Source organism: Molossus molossus, unplaced genomic scaffold (assembly GCF_014108415.1).
Source record: "Molossus molossus isolate mMolMol1 unplaced genomic scaffold, mMolMol1.p scaffold_m16_p_13, whole genome shotgun sequence".
Classification (NCBI taxonomy): domain Eukaryota; kingdom Metazoa; phylum Chordata; class Mammalia; order Chiroptera; family Molossidae; genus Molossus; species Molossus molossus.
The window spans coordinates 94,520,617-94,543,821 of NW_023425348.1; the positions used below are offsets into that span (position 1 = coordinate 94,520,617).

A 23,205-nucleotide genomic window follows, 5' to 3' on the forward strand; every position below is an offset into this window, starting at 1 on the left:
GAAGGGACAGGGCGGACGCTTGATCCAGCTCCAGTGTCCCTGTCCCCTCTGTCCTCTCGCCCTCGGGGGCTGGTCAGGACCATCCCGGGGGTTTATCCTTCCTGGTCATCGTGACCCGTGGACAGAGGTTGCTGGTTCAAAGTGGCTGGGGGTCGTGCACACCAACATTCCATCTAGGGGTAAAGGGGGTGCACCAGAGCCCCGTCTTGGGCCCGTTTTCATGACAGCAGAAATCCAGCGTAGGCCTCCCGCAGCCACAAAGAGGGTGCGCTTCAGTGAACACACCCCTCAAGTCAGAGCGGGACTCGGGGTACAGAGAGAATAACCACAAAAGCGTGAGTCACCACGCCAAATCAGGAGCCTGTCTTTGGTTAGCTAGATCAGAAGATCTGACACCCCAGGGCATGTGGCCCCCCTGAGCAGACAGCAGAGGCCTGGAATGGCTCCTTGACCCCTTCTGGGCCTTGTCACCCCCTAAGGGGAGAGGCATGGGTACTGATGCCTTTGAAACCCCCTGTGTGCTCAGTGCAGTGCCCCCGGCCCAGCATGTGTTTGGGGGTGGCCCGGGACAGTCCACCCCTGGCTCACAGCGGCACCTCAGCGTGCGCGTGGGTAGGTCCTGCCGTCCTTCCGAAGGGAGGCTTCGAGGCACACGCCCCGCCCACTTAAGTCAGGAGTGGGGAACCTTTCTCTGCCCAGGGCCGTGTGAATATTTGTAACATCCTTCGAGGGCCACACGACATTTTCAGCCTCAAAATCAGCGGCTCTGTTTCGTCGGGCTCATGCGGTGAGGCCTGGGACATAGCCGGTTTGAGTTTCGGGGCTCTCTATGGCCTGTGGGCTCAACTAACCCCAGACAGTGGGTCTGGGTGGGTGCCAGGAGCACCCCTCAGATGCCCAGTCACTCCACCTCTTGGCTTTGACCAGAGACCGTTGGTCACATGAGAACGAGGTGTGGGGTCCTCTCTACAGGCCGCGCCAGGTCCCCAGGTCCGTGCGCCTCCGGCGGGCCCCGCCCTTTACTTTCTCCTCCTGCCAGCGGCGGCCAGCGGCTTCGGTATGGCTCTGACTTCCCCTCCGGTGTGGCACCCAGTTCGTTTAGGAAGAACACAGTCCACCCTTCGTTGGTGCACCAACTCAGGACTCCGGGTGTGGCCTCCTCTGGAGAAGTCACCCCGGCTCAGTGTGAGCTGGGCGTCACAGACCCTGCCGTGGGAGACCTTGTCTGCGTCCCCTGACCCGCGTTCCAGGACGGGGTCTCTGCCTGCTCTCCCTGGATCAGCCTTGGTAGCCAGCACCTCGAGGGCATGACGGCAGCCTGGCCTCGGTCACACCTCACCCCGAGGTGCTCTCTTGTTCCCTCCCCCCCTTAGAAGCACCGGAATATTCCAGAAGAGTCAACAAACAAATGGAAGCAGAGGGTTAAGACAGCCATGGCAGGGGTGAAATTGGTACTTTTCTGTTTCGGGGCGTTGCGAGTCTTGACTGTGCGTGACGACCAGAGTCCTAGCGTTGTCCTCCTCAGCGAACTCTGACTTTTGTGTTGGCTTTTGTTGCGTTTTGTAACATCACACCCGTGCTTCCTCGCCTTCCTGCCGCACCCGGCGGGCTGTGATGTGCGTGGCGGTGTCGCTGCATGGCTACCGGGGGGCGGGGGGCGCTCGTGAGCCCTGCTTGTCCCCACTGCCCGCCCGCCCGCCCGCGGTCCTCGGTCTTCTCATTAACACGCATGTCCTCCCGGGAGCCCGCGTCCCGCTGTGCCGTGTCCTCGGCGGCACTGTGTGACCCAGTGCTCACATCCTCCCCTTGAAAAGCCCACCCCGGGCCTTGAAACGTCTCAGGTTAGTGACAAGCTCCTCTGGGAGGTTCTCCCGAAGGAGAGCGGCAGGCCGCGCGTCCCCGCGGTCCGCTGTCCCCGCGGCAGAGAGCGTTAGGACTTGTCGTGTGAGCTGCTTGTTGCCACTTGCTGTGCAGAAGGAAAATAACTATTATGGTCTGGGCGGCGGAGGGCGAGACTCTCAGGGCTCCTCGCCGTAGACGTGAGACCCAGAGCCAGAGCAGCGGGCTCCAGACGGGCTTCCCCGCGCCGCGGGCGGGTGGCCCACTCAGGGAGGTGCTCCACGTTGTTCTGACTCAGAGCAGCCCGTTTTAAACGGCTGTTATTTCCGTATGTGACGTCATTCCCTGGTCACGAGACCCCAGCTGTCTGCAGTCACTGCTCACCCACAGGTGTTTTTTAAAAGGTGTTTCTAAGTATTTCTGTTGTCCAAGTTCACACGCACGCACGCACACACACGCACACACTTCGCCCCACCGTGTTGGCTCCCACGGGTGACCCAGCATTGTTGTGTGTTGTAGACCGACAAGGTGAAGCTGACCTGGAGAGACCGCTTCCCAGCCTACTTCACCAACCTGGTGTCCATTGTCTTCATGGTAAGTTCTGGAAGGCGGAGGGGAAGACATCAGGGAACCGGCACCTGGACCCAGATCGGCCGTCACCGGGGCAGGTGCATTCACGGGGGGTGGTGCCCCTGGAATGGGAAGGCGCCAGGGCTCCCCAGTGACCCCAAGGGGGGCTCCGCATGCTCTGGGGCCCACGAGATGGTTTTCTTTCATCGTGACAGTAACTGGCCATCCAAACCCAGATCTCACAGAGAGCATTTAAAACAAATTGAGGTTTTTAAAGAAAATGATTGAATAAATACTGCGCAGACAGGACAAAAGTCAGGGCCGTTCAACTCAGGTGACTGAGGGCACTGCTGGTTTGAGTGGCTCGGCCACACCTCAGCTCTCTGTGCGGCTTTTAGTCCCACCCCGACGCACCTCCTGCCGGGACGGCATCCATCCCCGGCAGGTCAGGCCGCCTGTGGTCACTGAAGGAATGGCTGTCCCCTTGTCCAGCCCTGGGAAAACCCACAACCCTGTGGCCTGGCTGCCAGGGGCCCTGGGTTCGAGGGCTGAGCATGCGCCCAGCTGGCCTGAGGGCCTTACAGGGAGCAGCTCACTCAGCCCTCCCTGCCCTGAGACCAACCCCCAGCAGCTGATGAGGAGACTGAGGCCGGAGGTCCGGCCCTCCCCAGGCCACCAGCCAGCAGGGGCTGGGGCTGGACGCCACTGGGGCCAGACGCCCGAGAGTCCGCAGTTCTGCAGGGACTTGGAGCTAGGGAGCCAGGGGCTTGTCTTGGTTTTCCAGGTTGGGGTGAGGTCAGGGCCCCCAAGTCTGTCATTAGCAGAGTGGGACTAGTTTCCCACGGGAAGAGGGGGACGTCGGCTAATGTGAAGAAACCCTGGCAGGGCTGCTGTGCCTCCCCCGTGACTCTGAGCTCCAGCCTCGTTCCAGGGGCCCTGGAGCACACGCCCCAAACACAGAGGAGTGTCCCCTCTGGGCAGACACTGGGCTTGGTGCTGGGGGACCCCCTGAGGGCAACGTGGTCCTGACCCGGGGCTCCCCTGGGCTCGCCTCGCAGGGGACAGGGTGCGGGAGACAGGACCTGGCAGAAGGACCGCGAGGGGTGGCGGCAGGGCCCTTCCGCACCACAGCAAGGGGCCTTGGGCTACGGGTCACTTCCTTGAAGGGTCTCCCAGGGAGCTTTAAGTTCCTCGAGCAATACAAAGTGAGGAGGTGGCCGTGTTGGGCTGGTCTGGTAACCCACAATGCCATCGGACACCGGCTTCTCGGGCCTTCCTGGGCCTCCTCTTGGCCTCAGCGTGGCTGCTCCACCTCCAACATCACCCCACTTCTCAGGCAGGAGAAAGGCTTCCAGCCCACCACCTCTGCCTGCGTCTCAGAGGTTACACCCTTTCACACGGCCACTGCTGTCTGCGGGGGGGGGGGGGGGGGGGGGGGGGACAAAGGCGGGGTAGTGGGCAGGGACGGAGCTGGCCCCATCAGAGGACTCAGTGAGTTTCGTCCTGCCCTCAGGAGCTCCATTCACTGAGCAGATTTCTGTTGAGCCCCTGTGCTGTGCCCCTGTGTTCCTGGTCCTAGAGACACTGAGTGGGCACACCAGCCAGACCCTGGCCCTGGTCGCCCCTTCTTTCCAGAGGGGAACTGTACCCAGGAAGGGGGACTGCCACAGGGCCTGCCTATGATGGGGACATGCCAGTGCTCTGGCTGGGGGTGGGGGGGCTTGCTGAGTCACCCTGCGGGCCCGCGCCCTGTCTGCACCTCCACACTGGCACTAGGGCATGGCCAAGGCCGGGCGGGGCCTCCCCGGGGAGGGGCGCTGGGCAGGGGCCAGGGATTTTCCAGGGAAAGCCCTTGTTCCCAGAGCTGGCAGGGAGCGGTCCCCACACCTCCCCGTGGGGCCACCCCTTCATCAGGGTGTGGTGTGGCCAGGGACATTTTCTTGGGCAGGGTGTGGTCACCCTTTAGTCACCAGCAGAAGCAGAGTTACTGGCCCAAAGTTCAAAACAAGAGCTTTTTCCTAGGAGACCGGAGGCCGTGGTGTCCCCTCGGGCGAATCACGCTGCAGACGCACAGCACGTGGCCAGGCCTCCGGGACGCCCCACGAGCCTCGAGGGACCCTCCTAGCAGGGCCGGGCCCGCCCTCCGCACCCTTAATGAGAATACATGTGTGAGGTCACGGGAGGATGCAGGGAGAGCATGGAGCCTGCACCCCGCGGTGTGTCCCCGGGGTTGGGGTGTGCTGGGGCCTCACCCCGGGGCAGGACGGGGTGAGGACAGGCTCTTCTCGGTTGAGTTGGGGTCTTTGAAGAAAAGGAAATAGCCCAGCCAGACAGGCAGCTCCGCACGGAACAGGCTTGTAGCGCAGCTCCCGGCCCCGTCTCTCAGGCAAGCGCCAGCCCGAGCTCCGTGGAACGTTCCAGTCCAACAATGGGTTTGGCAAGATGAGGGCTCCCTCTTGGGGACAAGCCAGAGGGGTGTTGGTGGCTCCGGGGAGGTTGAGAGAAGGGACCCAGTCGGACTGTCCCAGCCCGGCCCGCAGCACCAGCCCAACCCACACCGGGCTCCTCTCGAGAACACCACTGCTTCCCCTCAGTCCCCGGGTTCGGGGGAGCAGCCGCACAGGCCAGGGCTGGTAAATCCAGCTTGTGTGCTGGGTGACCTGGCCTGGTGACCTGACCTCTGATCTTCTGTAAGACAGAAACGAAATCAGTTCGTGTCTGTGAAGTTAATGCCACAAATCGCTGGACACGCTGTCTCCCTTTGGATGCAGAAGGCTGTGGGGGGAGCTGGGCTGAGGTCCGATGAGACCCAGGTGGCCCAGCCAAGGGGTCCCCTCCTCCCTCTGTAGATAGCGGTGACCTTCGCCATCGTCCTTGGCGTCATCATCTACAGAATCTCCACGGCTGCCGCCTTGGCCATGAACTCCTCCCCGTCCGTGCGGTCCAACATCCGGGTCACGGTCACGGCCACCGCGGTCATCATCAACCTGGTGGTCATCATCCTTTTGGACGAGGTCTACGGCTGCATAGCCAAGTGGCTCACCAAGATCGGTGAGCGCCCACATCCCAGGCCACCGTGGTCCTCGGCCGAGCCCGGAGCCGAGCAGCCCCGAGCCACCTCCCTCCCGCTGTGGGACTTGGGCTGGTCACCTACGCCGCTGAGCCCCGGCCCCGTGGGCGCTGAGCGGAGCGGAGTCACTCAGCGGGTGCGTCTCGCTCCCTCCAGAGGTCCCGAAGACTGAGAAGAACTTCGAAGAGAGGCTGATCTTCAAGGCTTTCCTGCTGAAGTTTGTCAATTCCTACACCCCCATTTTTTACGTGGCTTTCTTCAAAGGCCGGTAGGGACCCCTTCAGCTGCTGACACCCGCTGCCTCTGCCCCACTTGCTCCTCCCAGCCCCCTGGGAGGCTCCCCTTCCTGTGTCCTGCAGTTGGGGCACCTCAGCCCAGGACAGACAGTCAGTGTGGTGCTCACTGCCACTGAGTTCTGGGGGAGTCTTTGTTCCTGTAGGGGTGCCAGGCAGCAGGAGCCTCAGGGGTCAGGGACCCCGTTCAGCAGGGACCTTGGGCAGTGGGGACCCCAGGCAGCAGAGACCCTGGGCAGCGGGGACCCCAGATAACAAGGACCCCAGGCAGCAGGGACCCTGGGCAGCGGGGACCCCAGGCAGCAGAGACCCTGGGCAGCGGGGACCCCAGATAACAAGGACCCCAGGCAGCAGGGACCCTGGGCAGTGGGGACCCCAGATAACAAGGACCCCAGGCAGCAGGGACCCTGGGCAGCGGGGACCCCAGATAACAAGGACCCCAGGCAGCAGGGACCCTGGGCAGCGGGGACCCCAGATAACAAGGACCCCAGGCAGCAGGGACCCTGGGCAGCGGGGACCCCAGATAACAAGGACCCCAGCAGCAGGGACCCTGGGGCCCCCAGAGAACAAGGACCCCAGGCAGTGAGCTCCAGGTGCTGCGGGTCCGAGGGACTCAGGAGGGTGCGGCTTGGGGGGGACTGTGAGGCTGCTTGATGCAGCTGCTCAATGTTCAGGCTGGTGCCAGGGTGAACCCCGTGCCTGGCCCCTCTGGAATCGTCCTGGGCTTGGAGGGGCCTATGGCCCACACACCAAGACCCCCACCACCCTTCCTGCTGGGCCTGCAGATCCCAGAGCCCCCCAAGGCCCCTTCCTCGGCATCATGTGACCTACAGGACCCGAGTCTGTGCTCCCTCCCCAGGGTCTCAGGGGTCCAGGCCCCGTGACAGTGGGACAGGCCCTCAGAGGCCCCCAGCCCCCATGTCCCCCAGGGGCCACCCCCACCCCAGCCTGTCCCAGGTCCCTGAGGGCTCCATGGCCTTACCATGGCGAGTGGTAGTTTATCCCTCGTCCCCTCCTGGGCTCCCTCCTGTCCCCTCTCAGCCACTTGGTTGCCCGTCACGTGTCTTAGCCCACACGGGTTGGGGAATCACCTGAACACTGGACCAACAGAAAACCCCGGGGTCATTTATTAGCTGATGGGACAGGCACGGAGAAGCCCATATATATATGCTCAAGGCCGCAACTTAGGGAATCTCAGCTCAGCTCCCCCTCCCCCTCCCCCTCCCCACACCCCCCAGGGCCTCCTGGAGCAGGGTCTCTGCTCTCTAACTCCTCCCACCTGTTGCAGGTTCGTGGGACGCCCGGGCGACTACGTGTACATTTTCCGATCTTTCCGCATGGAAGAGGTGAGGAGGTCCCACTTGTCACCGCCCCCATCTGAGTGCACAGTGCCCCCCAGCTCCTCATCAGGGGAGCCCCTCTCTCCCCTGATGGCAGACCCAGTTTGATAGCATTAGGGGTGTCCATACCAGACTGCCCTAAAGGAGAGGGTCTCTCTTTGTAGACAGCGAAATGAAATAACGACGCCAGCTTTTTTTTTTTCCTTTTTCTATCGGACCTTGAATGTTTTTCTCTTTGGTTCAAATGCGGAAGAAACCGTAGCCAGCTCCCTTTTTTTCACTTTAACATCAAGTGCCCACTTCTCTCCCCTCCCAAACACAGTGTTGGTGACCTTGGGCTTCGACTCAGTGTTCTGGCCTCGTCAGGACGCCCACTGCCCTCTGCCACTGCGTGCCGGCCCCAGACCAGGCTGGGGCTTCCGAGCCTGGCGGAGGTTCAGGTCTCGGGGGAACTGGTCGGCATTTCCAACTTCCAGAATAATTCGGCTTATTGGAAAATAAGGGGATGTGTCTTCCTGATAAAGACCCTGGGAAACAGGGTAGAGGAGACTGGGGTGGACATCAGGTACGGGGCGACCTGGCTGCCTGGGCACAGCCTCCAGTCAGCCACTTGAGTGCCAGCCTCCAAACATCCCAAGACACAGGCTTCATCCCCAGTGACGGGTGTTTGCTGAAAGCTCAGAGGGTGCTCTCTCGTTGTGACGTGCCCACTACCTAGATGCCACCCTGTCGAACTCTTTAACGTTCGGAGAAGTTGGGGACGTGCCTTTGCGGAATAAATAATGCAAAGGACATCACTGTTGTTTTTCTAAATGGTTCTGCAAGGTAAACTTTTTGGTAACCGTATAAAAAGATTTGCTAGGGACTCAGAGAGGGGTCATCTGTTCTCAGGGGGTCACCCAGTGTCCCCCGAGTTCTGTTTGCTCAGACAAGTCCACTGAAGACATGGGTGTTAGCCTCAAAGAGGTGGCTGGCTGTCTCACCACCGGCTTCCCAACTGCATGGCCCCGGCCTGCTGTGGCCGCGCAGGGTCTGCGGACAGGCAGCAGGTGCAAGGGACGGGGCACTGGCCTTGGGGAGGAGGGAGCCTGAGACCCAGCCCCGGCACGGCTCACCCCGGCTGTGTGCTCCCTCTCTGAGCCCGGTCCCAGCCCCACAGCCTGCAGCCAGGCGCCCTCGCTCTCCAGGGGCCACGACAAGTGACCACAGCCTGGGAGACTCAAAACAACAGAAACGGGTTCTCACGGTTCTGGAGGCCAGATGTCCGAAAGCAGGCGTCGGCGGGCCACGCTGCTGCCCAGGGCCGGAGGGAGGCCTCTCCCAGGCCTCTCCCCCAGCTCCGGTGGCCGCGGGCCTCCTTGGCGCTCCCTCGATGCAGACGCCACGCTCCGACCTCTGCCTCCGGCTGCCTCCGGCCTTCCCTGGGTGTCTGTGTTCCGCGTCTTATAAGGACACCAGTGGTTGGACCGGCGCCCACTCTGCTCCCGTATGACCTCATCTTAACTTGGTCACATCGGCAAAGACCCTGTTTCCAAATAAGGTCCCATTCTGAGGTTCCAGGATTAGGCCGTAGACCTATCTTTGCAGAGGACACAGCCCAGCCCACCCCGTGAGGGCCGAGCTCCCCGCCCTGGGGGCTGCCGTCCTCTCTCTGGGTCCGGGCGGGCGGGGCTCACGCACCTGCTCCCCCACAGTGTGCCCCCGGGGGCTGCCTGATGGAACTCTGCATCCAGCTCAGCATCATCATGCTGGGCAAGCAGCTCATTCAGAACAACCTGTTCGAGATCGGCATCCCGTGAGTACCACCGGGCCGCGGGCAGAGGGCATGGGGGTGCCGGCACCCCGTGAGTACCACCGGGCCGCGGGCAGAGGGCATGGGGGTGCCGGCACCCCGTGAGTACCACCGGGCCGCGGGCAGAGGGGCTGGGGTGCCAGCACCCCGTGAGTACCACTGGGCCGCAGGCAGAGGGACTGGGGTGCCAGCACCCCGTGAGTACCACCGGGCTGCGGGCAGAGGGCATGGGGGTGCCGGCACCCCGTGAGTACCACCGGGCCGCGGGCAGAGGGCATGGGGGTGCCGGCACCCCGTGAGTACCACCGGGCCGCGGGCAGAGGGGCTGGGGTGCCGGCACCCTGTGAGTACCACCGGGCCATGGGCAGAGGGAACGGGGGTGTCGGGCCTGGGCCAGGACGGGGTGCCCAACACAGGGAGGTGGGAGGACAGAGCAGTAGCCACCCCGTGGTGGAGGGGAGGAGGCCGGTGACCCTCTGCTCCCTGACTGGCTGGGGATGCGGTGCACCAGCGGGCGCCCCAAACCTGTGTGCTGCCTCCTGTGGTTGGCGGGTGCAGGCTGTGCCCCTTACCCAGCATCCTTCAGGAACTGTGTCCCCATCGCCCTTCAAGGCTCCATGATCTGCTTTCTCTCTCCACCCTCCCGGGTCCCCCTTGGGCAGGCCCGAGCCCGACACCCTCAGGGCTAAGATTCAGGTGACCGTCGCCCTCCCCTCGCCTCTTCCTTCGGTCACGAGCGAAGCGATGACCTGACCCCTGCCTCGGCGGGGAAGGGCAAAGGGGGTCATGACCAGAGCAGTGGGGGACGAGGCAACAGCTCGGGGTGGACAGGGGGTGGCTCCGAGTCGCAGCGGGCTCGCGCAGACCCTCGCCCCCGAAAGCCCCTCCGGGCGCCCTGACGAGGGCCGCGTTGTTTCAGGAAGATGAAGAAGTTCGTCCGCTACCTGCGGCTGAAGCGCCGGAGCCCCGCGGACCACGAGGAGTACGCGAAGCGCAAGCAGCGGTACGAGGCGGACTTCACGCTGGAGCCGTTCGCGGGCCTCACCCCGGAGTACATGGAGATGAGTGAGCACGGCGGGCAGGATGGCCGGGCTGGCGCCTGGCTCTCGGGGCGGAGCCAGGGGCAGGTGGGAAGAGGCCAGGTGCAGCCCGGGGCAGCCACCTGGAGCCCCCCCGACCCTGTCTGCCTCCCCCACCCCCTGGGCCCAGGCCGCACAGGCCGCCCCCTGTCACCCAGATGCAGATGGCCACCGCCCTTGCGCTCAGTGCCGGGAATGAATGCTCTCCCCCTAATACCTGCATGACTCCCTCTCCCCGTCCCCAGGGCTCGGCTCCAAATGTCCACCCAGAGGTCCCCCTGACCAGTGTTGAAGGGGGCAGCCCCTCCCCTGCAGTCAGTCCCCTCTGCCCCCCTCTCCATGGCTCCCATCACCCGCCGACACGGTCCCTTTCCAGCACACCGCTGTCCCGAGAACGGGTCCAGGCACACAGCGGGTGTTGCGTGGGTGTTTGCCGAACAAAGGGATGAGGGAAAGCAGGGCCCCAGCGTGGGGCGCCCCCGCCACCACGGAGCGCCGATTTAACATGCTGGTTCCACACTGGCTGGTGTGGCTCAGCAGTTAGAGCGTCGGCTCGCGGACCAGAGTCTCGGTTCGACTCCGGTCAAGGGCATGCACCTCGGTTGCAGTCCCCAGCCCTGGGGTTGTGCGGGAGGCAGCCAGTGATGTGTCTCTCTCACATCGATGTTTCTCTCCCTCTCTTCCACTCTATCTGAAGATAAATGGAGGCGTGTCCTCCGGTGAGGATTTCTGTTTTTAATGCTGGCTCCCTGGCCCATCCCTGGTCTGTGCGGGCAAGACCTGGGACTGTGGCTTTTAAAGCAAACCCCTGGGCGAAAGCAGCCAGGCACTGCTGTGCCGTGGTGAGGCCGTGCGGGGCCAGCGCCCCTGGGGGGGGGGGCCCTGTGTCCTCGCATTGCGAGCCTTCCCTGTGTCCTGGGGCCCAGCTGGCCCCTACGAGTGCTCCCCACTCTCCAGCGTGCCTTTGCCTCCGAAGGAGAATAACCTAGAGGCTTAGAAAAAAGAAACAATGTTTGGATGACACTCTGTATTTTCTCCAGAGGCAGGTGGGCTGTTGGGCGTGGGGTCTGGGAGGAGGGCCCCGGCCTGCAGCCTGCTGTGAGGGGCTGAGAGACTGGGGTCGCTCCCCAGACTTTTATTCTGTGATGGCCAGAGGTCCAGTCCCACGTTCCCCTGGGTTTGATGAAATTAGATCCTGGGACAGGCTCCTCCTGCCCACCCCAGGAACGGCTGCCCGTGCCCCACCCTGCACTGGGAAGCTGGGAGCGACTTATATGGAGCATGTGGGCCCCGGCGCACAGGGAGGCCTGCAGTAAAACAGAAACCTCCCCACCCCCAGGTCGCCCTGCCCCGCGCCGCCTCGCCAGGGCGGAACACTCGGGCGGTGTCTGCCCGGGGCTTTGTTTGAAAAGCCCCAGTCCCAGCGCAGACGGAGGATGGGCCAGGAAACCAGCATGTTCAGTAGCTGCGGTGGTGGCCAGGGGCACGCCACGCTGGGACCCCTCTGTGTGGGTCTCCCAGACCTCTTTCCCCCTCCGCTCGTCCAGGGAGCACTCTGAGCGCGGCTGTCACCCTGCCACACCCGCCGCCCGCGCCCCCTCCAGGCCGACTCGGCTGGGCACAGAGCACACAGGTGCCCGTGCACAGGAAGGAAAGGCCCCGCCCCCGCCCAGCCCACCCCGGCTCCAGCTTCCCTCATCCCTGGCCCGTCACAGCAGGAGTGGGGGACCCACAGCCTCGGCCTCAGCACCCCGCCGGGCCACATCCTGAGCCTGTCCCAGGGTCCCTGTCACATCCGACTTTATCTGAGGGCCCCTGTCACCCCCACAGCCTTCAGACAGGACCAGCGTCCCACATGGAGCCCCCCACCCGCTGTGCTAACAATGGCCACACTCAGTTGACCAGACACACGGAGACATTGTGTCGCTTCCTTGTTTACTGCCTGGCACAGGGTGCCTTGGCCGGGCCCTGTTGGTCGGGCAGTTCCTGAACCAGCAGCCCCACTGTGTCCTGAGCCTTTTCCTGTCCTCTCCTGGTGGCCGGCCCTGAGCTGGCTGCTGCGTCCTGGCAAAGCCGCCGAGGGAGGGAGGGTCGTGAGGCAACATTGTCCCAGACAGTGGCCCCTGCCCGGCTCCCGAGGCCCCATGGAAGGCGGCGGCGGGGGCTCTCGGAGATGCTGGCAGGCCCCCCAAGTCCAGGAACCTCTGCTGGTGGGAGCATTAGGGCCTCTTGCGAGGTCCTTCCCAGACCAGACACAATGACTGAGGCCAGGCCTTGGAGCCCACAGGGCCCTTTTCCCACCATGAATGCTTTGTTAAACTTTTCAAGTACAGTTTGTGTTCAACATCATCGTGTGTTATTTTTTAAGATTAAACATGTGATCCGTGAGCACATGCCCGTTGTTCAAGGATCACACTCCCGGGCCGCCGTCCTATAGGGAGCACGCAGGAGGCAGGGCGCTGACCAGAGAGTCCTCGGCTCTGGAGGCTGGTGGGGCGGTGGGCCCTGCGGGAGGCGGGCATGGTGCGGGCTGACGGCCTCCCTCTCTCCGCAGTCATCCAGTTTGGCTTCGTCACCCTGTTCGTGGCCTCCTTCCCCCTGGCCCCGCTGTTCGCCCTACTGAATAACATCATTGAGATCCGCCTGGACGCCAAGAAGTTCATCACCGAGCTGCGCAGGCCCGTGGCCGTCAGAGCCAAAGACATCGGTGAGTGACCGGCGAGGGCGGGTTCTGAGCACCTGCTGGGTCCGGGGGAGGGGCCCTGCTCTGCTGAAGCCGGAGCCGGCAAAGTGGGGCCACGCGTGAGGTCCCCCCGGGCTCCTCACTGCACCTGGCCTGGAGGGATACTCAGAGACTCGGGACAGGGGTGATGCGAGACCCGGGGCTCCATCACCCCAACTCCCCACCTGGACCTCCTAACTTCTGAGCTGTGTCGGCTACGAGACGGGAAGAGTTGGTCCCGACATGTCTCAGCCATCCACTGCCTCGGAGGTGCCCGAGCTGCATTCCCCTCGATGGTCCCCAGCATCCCTCCCCATGCAGGGCATTTGTGTGCACCCCCACCCCCAGGACACAGCAAGAACAATGGGGAAGCTCAGATTAGCTGCTTAACAAGGGCCTTCCTACGTAGGGTATCATTTAATCATTTAATGTCCACAAGAAAGAAAGAAGAAGAGAGATGTCCCCTTCCGTTGATGAAGAAACAGCATTGTCCGTAGGAGCCCAGAGACAGCCCGGGCTTTTTCTATGCGCGTGTGTGCGTGTGCGCATGTGGGTGTGTGCACGCGCGTGTGCGTGTGCGTGTGTGTGTGTGTGTGTTGATCCTCACTCCAGGATATTTTTCCACTGGTTTTTAGATAGAGTGGAAAGGAGGGAGGAAGAGAGAGAAACATCAATGTGAGAGAGAGGCATTGATTGGTTGGTTGCCTCCCACACAACCCCGACCTAGGCCAGGGACCAAACCCCAACTGAGGTACATGCCCTTGACCGGAATCGAACCCATGACTCTTTGATCCGTGGGCCAGCGCTCTAATCGCTGAGCCAAACCGGCCAGCGCAGGCTTTTTAACCTGAAGTTTTTAAGGGGCTCCTCATCCATGTGGGTGAGAGACTGGGCCTTGGGGGTGCCACATTTCATGTTAGCACAATGAATACCTTTCTAACCGTCCGAGGTGTCAAAAAGAAAGCAGACTTCCTTGTGGAGTAGTGAGCTTCCTGTCACCAGAGGCATTTAAGCAGCTGTAGATGCCCTTCTGTCCAAGGGTGGTGAGGGAAGTGGGGACCTGGAGGGGCAGGGCTCATAGCCCCTTGTACCCCAGCCGGAGCCAGCCCACCCCGAGCATCTGCCCGCCTTATCTTAAACTCAACCCCTGAAAATGTGGCCCAGTTTTTGGGTGAAAAAAAAAAAGTATCAGGAGTGTATCTTGAAATGAGATAGAGAATTACAAACGTGTTTTCAGTTTATCTCCTATTTAACGCAATTGGGGACAGCTCTTCGGGGCTAATTCTTGAAATGAAGAAAGACTGAATTGCATGTGAGAGATGTTGTCATTTTACCAAAATACAGGCAGGATAGCAGTGTGACGGGACACCTTCAGGGCCTTACCACAGAGGGATCCGTTAATCAGTCATTTCGTGGCCCAGACATGATATTGCTAAAATTCTGGGCTCTGTCAGCCCCACCAGGTGTTCCTCCGCCTTCTTTGGAAATGCCTCTTGACCATGCCATTCCTGCCCTGGCCCTGCGTGGCTGGGCCTCTGCTGGCCAACTGACCCACCAGTGGTGGCCAGACCCGCCACCCCCACCGTCCACCTCCGAGATGGCGTGGACTCCAGCTTCCGTCACAGGCGTGATCTCTTAGGTTGAACTGGATGGAATTGCTGTCTTCATAGCTCAGACGTGGTCCTGTATTGGCGATTTCGTCTGGTCCACGTGTATCCCCACCTTTGGGCTGTGGGATCCGTGGTAAGACCCACAGGCCCGGCTTTGAGAGGAGCCTGGGAACCGTGGCTTTCCTTAGGGAGGGACCTCGGAGCCAGGACTCAAGGGGCGGCCACCACCCTGTGTTGTGACCCTTTCGCTGTCAGTGAGGACTCTGAGCACAGACGCCCCCTACTGGGCTGCCCTGTAAGAGTTCCTGTAGATGTCAAGCCCTTGAACTAGCGGGTCCTCCGAGGGCCTTCTGGCCCTGACTGGCCTCCTCGGCCCCACCCCCACCTCCGCCACGGGTCCAGCTCGGCGTCTCCGTCTCTGGACCACGTCCTCAAGGTGGAGCAGCCAGGCCTCTCCCGTTTTCCTCCCACTTTAAAATGAGAAGCCGGCCGTGTTCACAGTTCCCTCTGGAGACGGGGCATCGAGCAGACCTCTCGTGGGCACACCGCACCCTCTCTGAACACCGACCAGGGCCCGATCCTGGGTCCCACTCTCCAGAAGGGCAGACAGCGGCCAGGTGGCTGCCAGAGCCACACACCGCCATGAGCAGAGGGTCCCCTCGAGACGCTTATGCTGCACCAGAGGCCTCGAAAGGGGCAGCGGGGTGGCCGCCGGCGCCCTGGACAGTCCCAGGGAAACCTGGAGCCGCCCCAGTGGCAATAAAGAGAACAGCGTGGCCCCTGCCACCTGTTCCTTACAAAGGCCCGATTCTCTGGCACCTGGAGGCCCCGGCCAGCCCGAGGCAGGCGGGTGTTTGCTTTGGCACCCTTTGCCTGGCAGAGCCCTGGCTGTCCCCTGCGGCCACGCCTGCGACCTGCAAACCCACCAGGGTGAGAGGAGCCTGGGGCGGCCTCCGGCCTCCAGGGCCGTTGCTCCCGCCAGGCAGGGCTTGGGCGCAGGCCGTGGGCGTTTGCTCCGGCTGCTGGCTCTCGCCTGGTCTTCGCGGATCACCGCTCACTTCCTGCTTCCTGTATGGCTGGGCGAAGGCATGAGCTGCCCCTTTCACAGGTGTGTCCACGGGGCCTTCGCAGTTACCTTCTCCAGAAGAGGCTTTTGTTCTCCTCCTGTGATCCGTGTGGGCTCCGAGGGGACTGGGGGCCCCAGTGGCCCCGCGACCCGCACCCAGGGGCGGGGCGTCTGGGGAGGCTCTGCCACAGAGGCACAGCACCTCGACGGCCCTGCCTGGGCACGGAGGGGGTGTGGCGTGTCGCCGCAGGGGACCCAGCCCTGCGTGTGGGAACCAGCTTCAGCTTCCCAGGCCTGACCTTTGACACCAGATTAGCACGCTTCCTGCTCTCAGCCTCTTTCTGCAGGGCCTCGGGGTAGCCCCCTTCTGCCTGCATTCAGCCCTCGGGCCCTGCGTGTGGTCAGGGGTGACTGGACACCTGTCGCGTTCTCGGAAATGGGGTTCCGTGTCCCTGGAATGGCAGAGGTGCCTTGGAGGAGGCAGCTCCCCCAGCGAGGTTTTCAGGAAGGAAGCCCAGAGAGTTTTATTTATTTATTTTTTTAATCCTCACCCGAGGATATTTTTCCATTTATTTTCAGATAGAGCGGGGGGTGGGGGGGTGCAGGGGGAGAGAGAGAGACAACGATGCCAGAGAGACACATTGATTGGCTGCCTCCCGCACGACCCCAACCAGGGCTGGGGATCGCACCGCACCCACGGTACGTGCCCTTGACCAGAATCGAACCCGCAACTCTTTGGTCCGCAGGCCGACGCTCTAATCACTGAGCTGAACTGGCCAGGGCGGTTTTTACCTTTTACGAGAACATAGCCCTGGCCCCAGGCCCCTGGGGGTAGCGGAGCCGTGGGCGGTTCCCAGTGTGGAGCGTGGCCCGGCACCTGTGGGGAGAGGCAAGGTGCCCAGAGAGGCGGGTCTGGTGCTCCGGTTTTGCACTTTCTAAGCATGACCCCGTAATTCCAGTGTGGGGGTTATACAGAGGACCCCGGCCACCCCGTGAAGACACTGCGGCAGGACAGGCTTAGCTCCCAACTTCTGGAAAGCTCTGGCTGGCCCACCGGCTCCCTGCTGTCACCCTTCTGGGATCACTGGGCCAGTCACCCGCCGGGCCACAGACCCGGTGCTGCCCCCAGAGGGAGCCCTACTCGGAGCCGCCCACCTGCCCCGGCTTCCCTGTGCCCACGGCCCAGCTCAGGGGCCTAGGCGCAGGCCGCGCAGCTGGACCTCGGGAAGAGGGCAGGGCAGTCCCGAGCAGGCTCTCCCGCCACGGGGCAGTGGGGTCGCCCCGTGGCCCTGCTCTCGGGGAAGACCAGACAGAGCCACCACCAGCCTGTATCTCACAGTAATTAAGTCATGGCTCAGGGACGGCCGGTGAGGCATGGCCAGCAGAAGAGGGTCTGCCGGGGCGCTCATTGCTGCTGTCAGAATTGTCCCAGGCCGGGCTGGGATGGGTCTCCGTGTCCCCGGAATGGCAGAGGTGCACTGGAGGAGGCACCTCACACGCTGACCTTGGTGCTGCCGCCAAGCCTGTGGTTTCTAGCTTCTGGGTCACGTAGGCCTAAACGCGTGTCTTTGCAGACCCCCGGCATGCATGCACCCCAACACGGAGCCTAGGAGGGGTGCTCACTGCTTTCCTGGCCCGAAGCAGCCTCCGCACTGGGCACAGGAACCACACCTTGCCACATTTCTTCCGTAGTGGCAGGAACACTAACGGGCCTTGGTCCTCTCCCGCCCTTTCTGAGGAGAGCTGGTTATCACCCGTCTACGGGGTCAGCCACAGGGTGCCTGGCCCGACAGGACTCGTTAGGGCGTGGTGGGGGTCAGGCAGGGGGCGCTGGGCCCCTTTTCATGACTCACAGCAGCAAGGCCCTAACGAGCAGGCCTGCTCTGGGCCCGTGGATGAGGCGCCTCCGTCCTGGGCCCAGCGCTGGGGAGGCCCGTGGCGGATGGGGCCTCTCCGGGTACAGTGCCACCGGAGATGGTCCTTCTGTCCAGGACGGGACCCGGCCTCACCAGCCTGCCCCTAAACGTAGGGACAGAGGGGAGGAACTACATGGCAGCTCTAGACACCGACCTCAGGGGCGCGGGCTCGAATTGCCGTTGCTGCAGCTCTCGGGGGCAGGAGCCGCGCCCCGAATCCAGTGTGTCTTTCTAGAAGAAAGCTGTCGCCTAAGCCCTCGAGTACGTAAGCAGGCTGAGGCGGCTCGCGCGTGGGGACCAGCTGTGCTTAAGCCCCTCCTTCAGAAGCTGCCATTTGCTTACGAACCACTGCTGAACCCGCAGGAGCCAAGCGTGTCCGCAGACCAGCTGCAGGGGGCTCTTTAACGCTGTGCTTCTCCCCTCCCCCAGGAATCTGGTACAACATCCTCAGAGGCGTCGGGAAGCTGGCCGTCATCATCAACGTAAGTGACCGCGGCCGGGCGGACGGAGGCTCTCACGGGCCGCTGGTCGCCCCTCGCGGGACACGGGGCGGCTCTGCCCCCAGCCGCGTGCGGCCCCAGGCTGCAGCGGCGTCTCCTCTTCAGGAGTGTCCCTTGCCGGAGCTGAGACGTTGTGGGGAGCTCTGGGCGGGAATCACAAATTCTCCTCGACCTTTTCGGCCGCCGTGGGCGAAATTCTCCACCACGCCCACCGGGACCCCCAAGTCCAGTCTCTCGCAGCGTCCTGAGAGTAAACAAGAGAGACAGAGACAGAGAGACATTGAGAGAGATTCCTCACAGGCAGTTATTCTGGCTCAGCGGTTAGAGCGTCGGCCTGCGGTCCAGAGAGACCCGGGTTCGGTTCCTGCTAAGGGCACGTATCTCGGTTGCAGTTTGTCCCTGGCCCCAGTTGGGTGGTGCGGGTGGCAGCCACTCGATGTGTCCCTTTCACGTCAATGTTTCTCCTCTCTCTTCATCCCTCTCTCCCTCCTGCTCTGTCTGAAGATAAATGCAAAAATGTCCCAGGTGAGGATATAAAAAAAAGAATAGTTAATTTGCCCTCTATATAAAATACACGCGTGTTCTTCAGAAGTGTGGGGAGTGCTGAAACACAGGGAGAAGGGGGAGACCTGCCGGCACCCCCTCACACCCAGCCTGCTGAGGGCATTGCGCCCCACCCTCCCCGCCTCCCCACCTCTGACCTGCGGTTAGGAGTGCCATGGCCCTCGATCACTGCACACGGTCTTCCCTATGGTCTCCTGGCCAGGTGCACCCCCGGGTTTAGCTCTGTCTGCTTGTTCCACCCCCGCCCAGGCGCTTCGACTCCCAGGGCTGTATCCTGGACGCAAGGGCCCAGGCAGTGCCTCAGGTGTCACCCTGTGACCTCTGCGCTCCACCCACTGGCCCAGCCGGCCCCGGAGGCTGACACTGCACCCAGGCAGGAGGCCTGCTTGGGGCGGGGTCAGGGTCCCAGGGAGGCTGGGGACTCGGTCCCCACTGCACAGGAAGTGCTGCTCGGCCCAGGAGCAGGGACCTCAGGCCCCTTGACACTGCTCCCCCTGCTGGGGGCCACCACTCCTGCAGAGATCCCCGTGCAAGGAGGCCGTGGGCAGCCTCACTGGACAGGGCTGGCTCCTTATCCTGGCCCGAGGGAGTGAGCCCTGGCTGAGGGCACATGGCGATGGGGGTGGGGTGCTGGGAACCCCTGGGAACCAACAGCCTCCTGGGAACAACCAGTGGCAACTCCAATGATGGCAGCTAACGTGTATTGAGCATCTAGAACATTCCAGGACCCCTAAGGGCCCTCAGTGCGCCCCCCCACTAGTGCGCACACAGCCCTCGGAGGCAGGGAGTTATCACCCCATCTTACAGGTGAGACACCCAAGGCACAGAGAGGTCAGGCGACTTGCCCAAATCACACAGCCAGCGAGAGGCCCAGCTGGACTTCGCCCCAGGTGGTCAGGTGCCAGGTCCCTGCTCTGACATTAGCACCACGCTGGCTGCCCCCAGGGACAGCTCCCGGACAGGATGCGCTGGCTCCCAACTCCAGTTACAGAGTCCTTTCCCCTCCTTGTCCCATTCCCTTCAAACAAGCCGGAAGGCGAGCTGGTTGGGCGTCGTCCTGTGCACCAGTTCAGTTATCAGGGCTACATGCCCGGGTTGTGGGCTCGATCCCCAGTAGGGGGCGTGCAGGAGGCAGCTGATCCATGTTTCTCTAAACTCTCTCCCCTCTCTCTGAAAATCGATTTTAAAATCTTTTTTTTCCAAAGTGAGCAAGGCAGGAGGATTGAACAGTGGGCGTTGTTAGCCCTGTGTGACCAGAAGAAAAGAGAGGTACAGAGAAGTTAGGGGACTTGTCAAGGTCACAGAGCCAGGAAGAGGCTGCAGCCTGCATCCCAAGCCTCCCCACTAGGGGGCGATATGTCCCCAGCTCCTCGGGCGGCAGGGGGGCTGATAGGAGTGCCCCCGAGCCTCTGTCTGTTCCCTGGGCATTTTGATGACATTGCTAACTCACGGGCCGGGTCACGTGGCCAGGCCCCGCACCGGGGGGCCCACGCTCACCCCGCTGCTCCCCTCAGGCGTTCGTGATCTCCTTCACATCCGACTTCATCCCCCGCCTGGTGTACCTGTACATGTACAGCGCGAACGGGACCATGCACGGCTTCGTCAACCACACCCTCTCCTCCTTCAACGTCAGCGACTTCCAGGACGGCACGGCCCCCAACGACCCCCTGGACCTGGGCTACGAGGTGCACATCTGCAGGTACTGCTCCCCGCCCCTCTCGGCGAAGAGCCCTGGGTGCTGGGTTTCTCGAAGAACCTGGTTCGAGCCAGGATTCTTCCGGGGGCAAGTCACAGATCAATCTTGCTTCAAGGGGAAAAAAAAGATACTTTAGTCCCCTTAACTAAGAAGTCCAGGATAGCTTCAGGCATGGCTGGATCCAGGCGCCAGTTTGCCATCAGGCCCATTCAGACACTGCCTCCCAACTTTGTTCCCCCTGCTGGCATTGGTTTCTGGCAGGCAGAGGCCTCCAGTGGCTGCTGCTTTGTACCCTCTCTGCTCGGCAGTCCTAGTGGCAAGAATGTGTCTTACCTTGTAGTCAGCAAAAGCCCCAGGACCAAGTCTCCTGGGCTCTGCAGGTGCTGCTGATCGTGTTGCAACAGCAGACACTCCCAGCCGGCCCTGGGTGATCAGGGAACAGTGACAGGGTGCCCTGTGTGTTCTGTGTCAGGGAGGGGACCGTATTTGAGCATACACCAAGGTGAGCATGGAAACCAGGGAAAGCGAAGAACAACCCGCTCCAACCTGGTCCCCTGGGGGAGGACTCTGCGTGGGGGAGCTGGGAGTCGGGGAGGGGGCCAGATACTCCTTCCTCAAGGTCCTACCAGAGGCAGGTGCCCCAGGTGCCAGGCGGGCAGAGCCCGCGCCTCCCACGAACCGGAGCACGGACGTTTGTATTGCTTGAACGTCTGTGCCAAGAACACACTCAGTCTTGACCTACTTCACTACAAGTGCATTTTAGAGGAAGAATGAGTTAGAAGAAAGACGGCAGAGAGGGACAGGATGCTTTTACTAGAAAACCCTCAGGAGTATCAGTGCTGACGTCTGCAGGGCTAGCCTTGGTTTTCAGGTCAGGCAGCAGGTCACAGGCAGGTCCGAGTGTCCTGGCCACCTGGGCAGAGGCCAAGAAGACGCAAGAAGACGGGGCAAAGACCCCGTTTCTTAAGGGTCTTGTTGCTTTCACCCCTGTGGGGGCGGAAGACCGTGGGCCAGACCACTGCACTCCTGGGAACTGGCTTTTACCTGGTCTACCCCACCCATCCTTTGGCCAGGATCACAGGCCCAGGGCGAGGGCGTGCAAGCTCCGCCCCTCCACCAGCCACGCCCCTGTCGACCCGCCTCCCAGAGGAGTTGGCGGTGGGAGGAGCAGCTCTCAGCCCAGCCTAGGCGGCGGGTGTGAGGCAGGCGGCTTGGCAGGGCGGAGAGCTGCCACGCTGCTGGCCACCATTTGTTCCTGCACTGAAATCAGCCTTGTCTCAAGTAATGCTCACAGCCATCCCGAGAGGACATGACCACCCTCCCTGGGGCGGGGCTAGCAGGTGGCTAAGAAGAGCTAAACAAGAGAAAAACATAAGATCATCTCCGATAGAAGTCAGTGCGGGTGGTGGCATCTGGACAGGTCTGTAAGTGGGCTTTGAGGGATGCAGAGGAGTTTGCCGGGTGACCCAAACGCACTTTCCAGTCTCCCGACGCATCAGGACTTGAGCACAGAACGAAGAGGGAGGACAGATGTGTGTGGCTTCTGATGCTAGGAGAACACGGCTGCCTGTCCCGTCGGAGTTCAGGCCGTGCAACGTCTGTGTGGCTCAGCGGGTGGCGCCAGGTTGTGTGTTCCCAGTCCTGTCTCTGAGCCTCACAGCTTAGCCCTTCCATCCAGCTCACTCCAGACACGAAGCTCGCGGGGTGAGGGCCCGGTCTGGTGTGTTCGCTGCTGACTCTGCACCCTGGGCTGCTTTGTACCCTCTCTGCCCATCGTGGTGGTTCAGTAAGTGCCCAGTGTGAATAGTGAGGGGACGCCAGTCTGAGGCCCGGTGACTGGCCGGGGAGACACCACAAGGCAGTAACTGGTTTGGGGTCCAGTCCAGGGCTGCTGTGCCCACAAAACCAGGTGCCTTACTCCTCGTCTCCCCCTGGACCGCAGCTTTCCAGTGACCACCAGGGGCATGCCTGCAGCCCACGCCTGAACTCGGGGTTTTTTCTGGCAGTGTTTCCAATGCAGAGGGGTGTCGGCCCCGTTAAACCCAAGCACCCCCCGAACCCAGGGAGCAGTTGTATGGGCCTAGGTGGAGAGAGGCCCTCAGGTCTCGTCCTGGGCATCCCTGGGCCTCCGTGAACGAGGAAGGCCCTCAGGTCTCGTCCTGGGCATCCCTGGGCCTCCGTGAAATAGGAAGGACCTCAGGTCCCGTCCTGGGCATCCCTGGGCCTCCGTGAACGAGGAAGGACCTCAGGTCCCGTCCTGGGCATCCCTGGGCCTCCGTGAACGAGGAAAGACCTCAGGTCCCGTCCTGGGCATCCCTGGGCCTCCGTGAAATAGGAAGGACCTCAGGTCTTGTCCTGGGCATCCCTGGGCCTCCGTGAACGAGGAAGGACCTCAGGTCTCGTCCTGGGCATCCCTGGGCCTCCGTGAAATAGGAAGGACCTCAGGTCCCGTCCTGGGCATCCCTGGGCCTCCGTGAAATAGGAAGGACCTCAGGTCTCGTCCTGGGCATCCCTGGGCCTTCGTGAACGGGGAAGGACCTCAGGTCTCGTCCTGGGCATCCCTGGGCCTTCGTGAACGGGGAAGGACCTCAGGTCTCGTCCTGGGCATCCCTGGGCCTTCGTGAAGTAGGAAGGACCTCAGGTCTCGTCCTGGGCATCCCTGGGCCTTCGTGAAGTAGGAAGGACCTCAGGTCTCGTCCTGGGCATCCCTGGGCCTTCGTGAAGTAGGAAGGACCTCAGGTCTCGTCCTGGGCATCCCTGGGCCTTCGTGAAGTAGGAAGGATCTCAGGTCTCGTCCTGGGCATCCCTGGGCCTTCGTGAAGTAGGAAGGACCTCAGGTCTCGTCCTGGGCATCCCTGGGCCTTCGTGAAGTAGGAAGGCCCTCAGGTCTCGTCCTGGGCATCCCTGGGCCTTCGTGAAGTAGGAAGGACCTCAGGTCTCGTCCTGGGCATCCCTGGGCCTCCGTGAAATAGGAAGGACCTCAGGTCTCGTCCTGGGCATCCCTGGGCCTTCGTGAAGTAGGAAGGACCTCAGGTCTCGTCCTGGGCATCCCTGGGCCTCCGTGAAATAGGAAGGACCTCAGGTCCCGTCCTGGGCATCCCTGGGCCTCCGTGAACGAGGAAGGACCTCAGGTCCCGTCCTGGGCATC

General features: G+C 62.3%; 1 protein-coding gene across 1 annotated transcript in view; it reads left to right on the forward strand.

The window, feature by feature from the left end:
• The window catches only part of ANO1 (anoctamin 1), a 78,627-nt gene that overhangs the window by 49,041 nt on the left and 6,381 nt on the right, over positions 1-23,205 (forward strand). The window contains exons 16-25 of the mRNA XM_036259687.1: positions 1,374-1,451; positions 2,359-2,433; positions 5,259-5,460; positions 5,636-5,747; positions 7,061-7,118; positions 8,807-8,907; positions 9,824-9,969; positions 12,538-12,690; positions 17,727-17,779; positions 19,876-20,060. Coding sequence (XP_036115580.1) covers positions 1,374-1,451; positions 2,359-2,433; positions 5,259-5,460; positions 5,636-5,747; positions 7,061-7,118; positions 8,807-8,907; positions 9,824-9,969; positions 12,538-12,690; positions 17,727-17,779; positions 19,876-20,060 — 1,163 coding nt within the window. The remainder of the gene's footprint in view (positions 1-1,373; positions 1,452-2,358; positions 2,434-5,258; positions 5,461-5,635; positions 5,748-7,060; positions 7,119-8,806; positions 8,908-9,823; positions 9,970-12,537; positions 12,691-17,726; positions 17,780-19,875; positions 20,061-23,205) is intronic.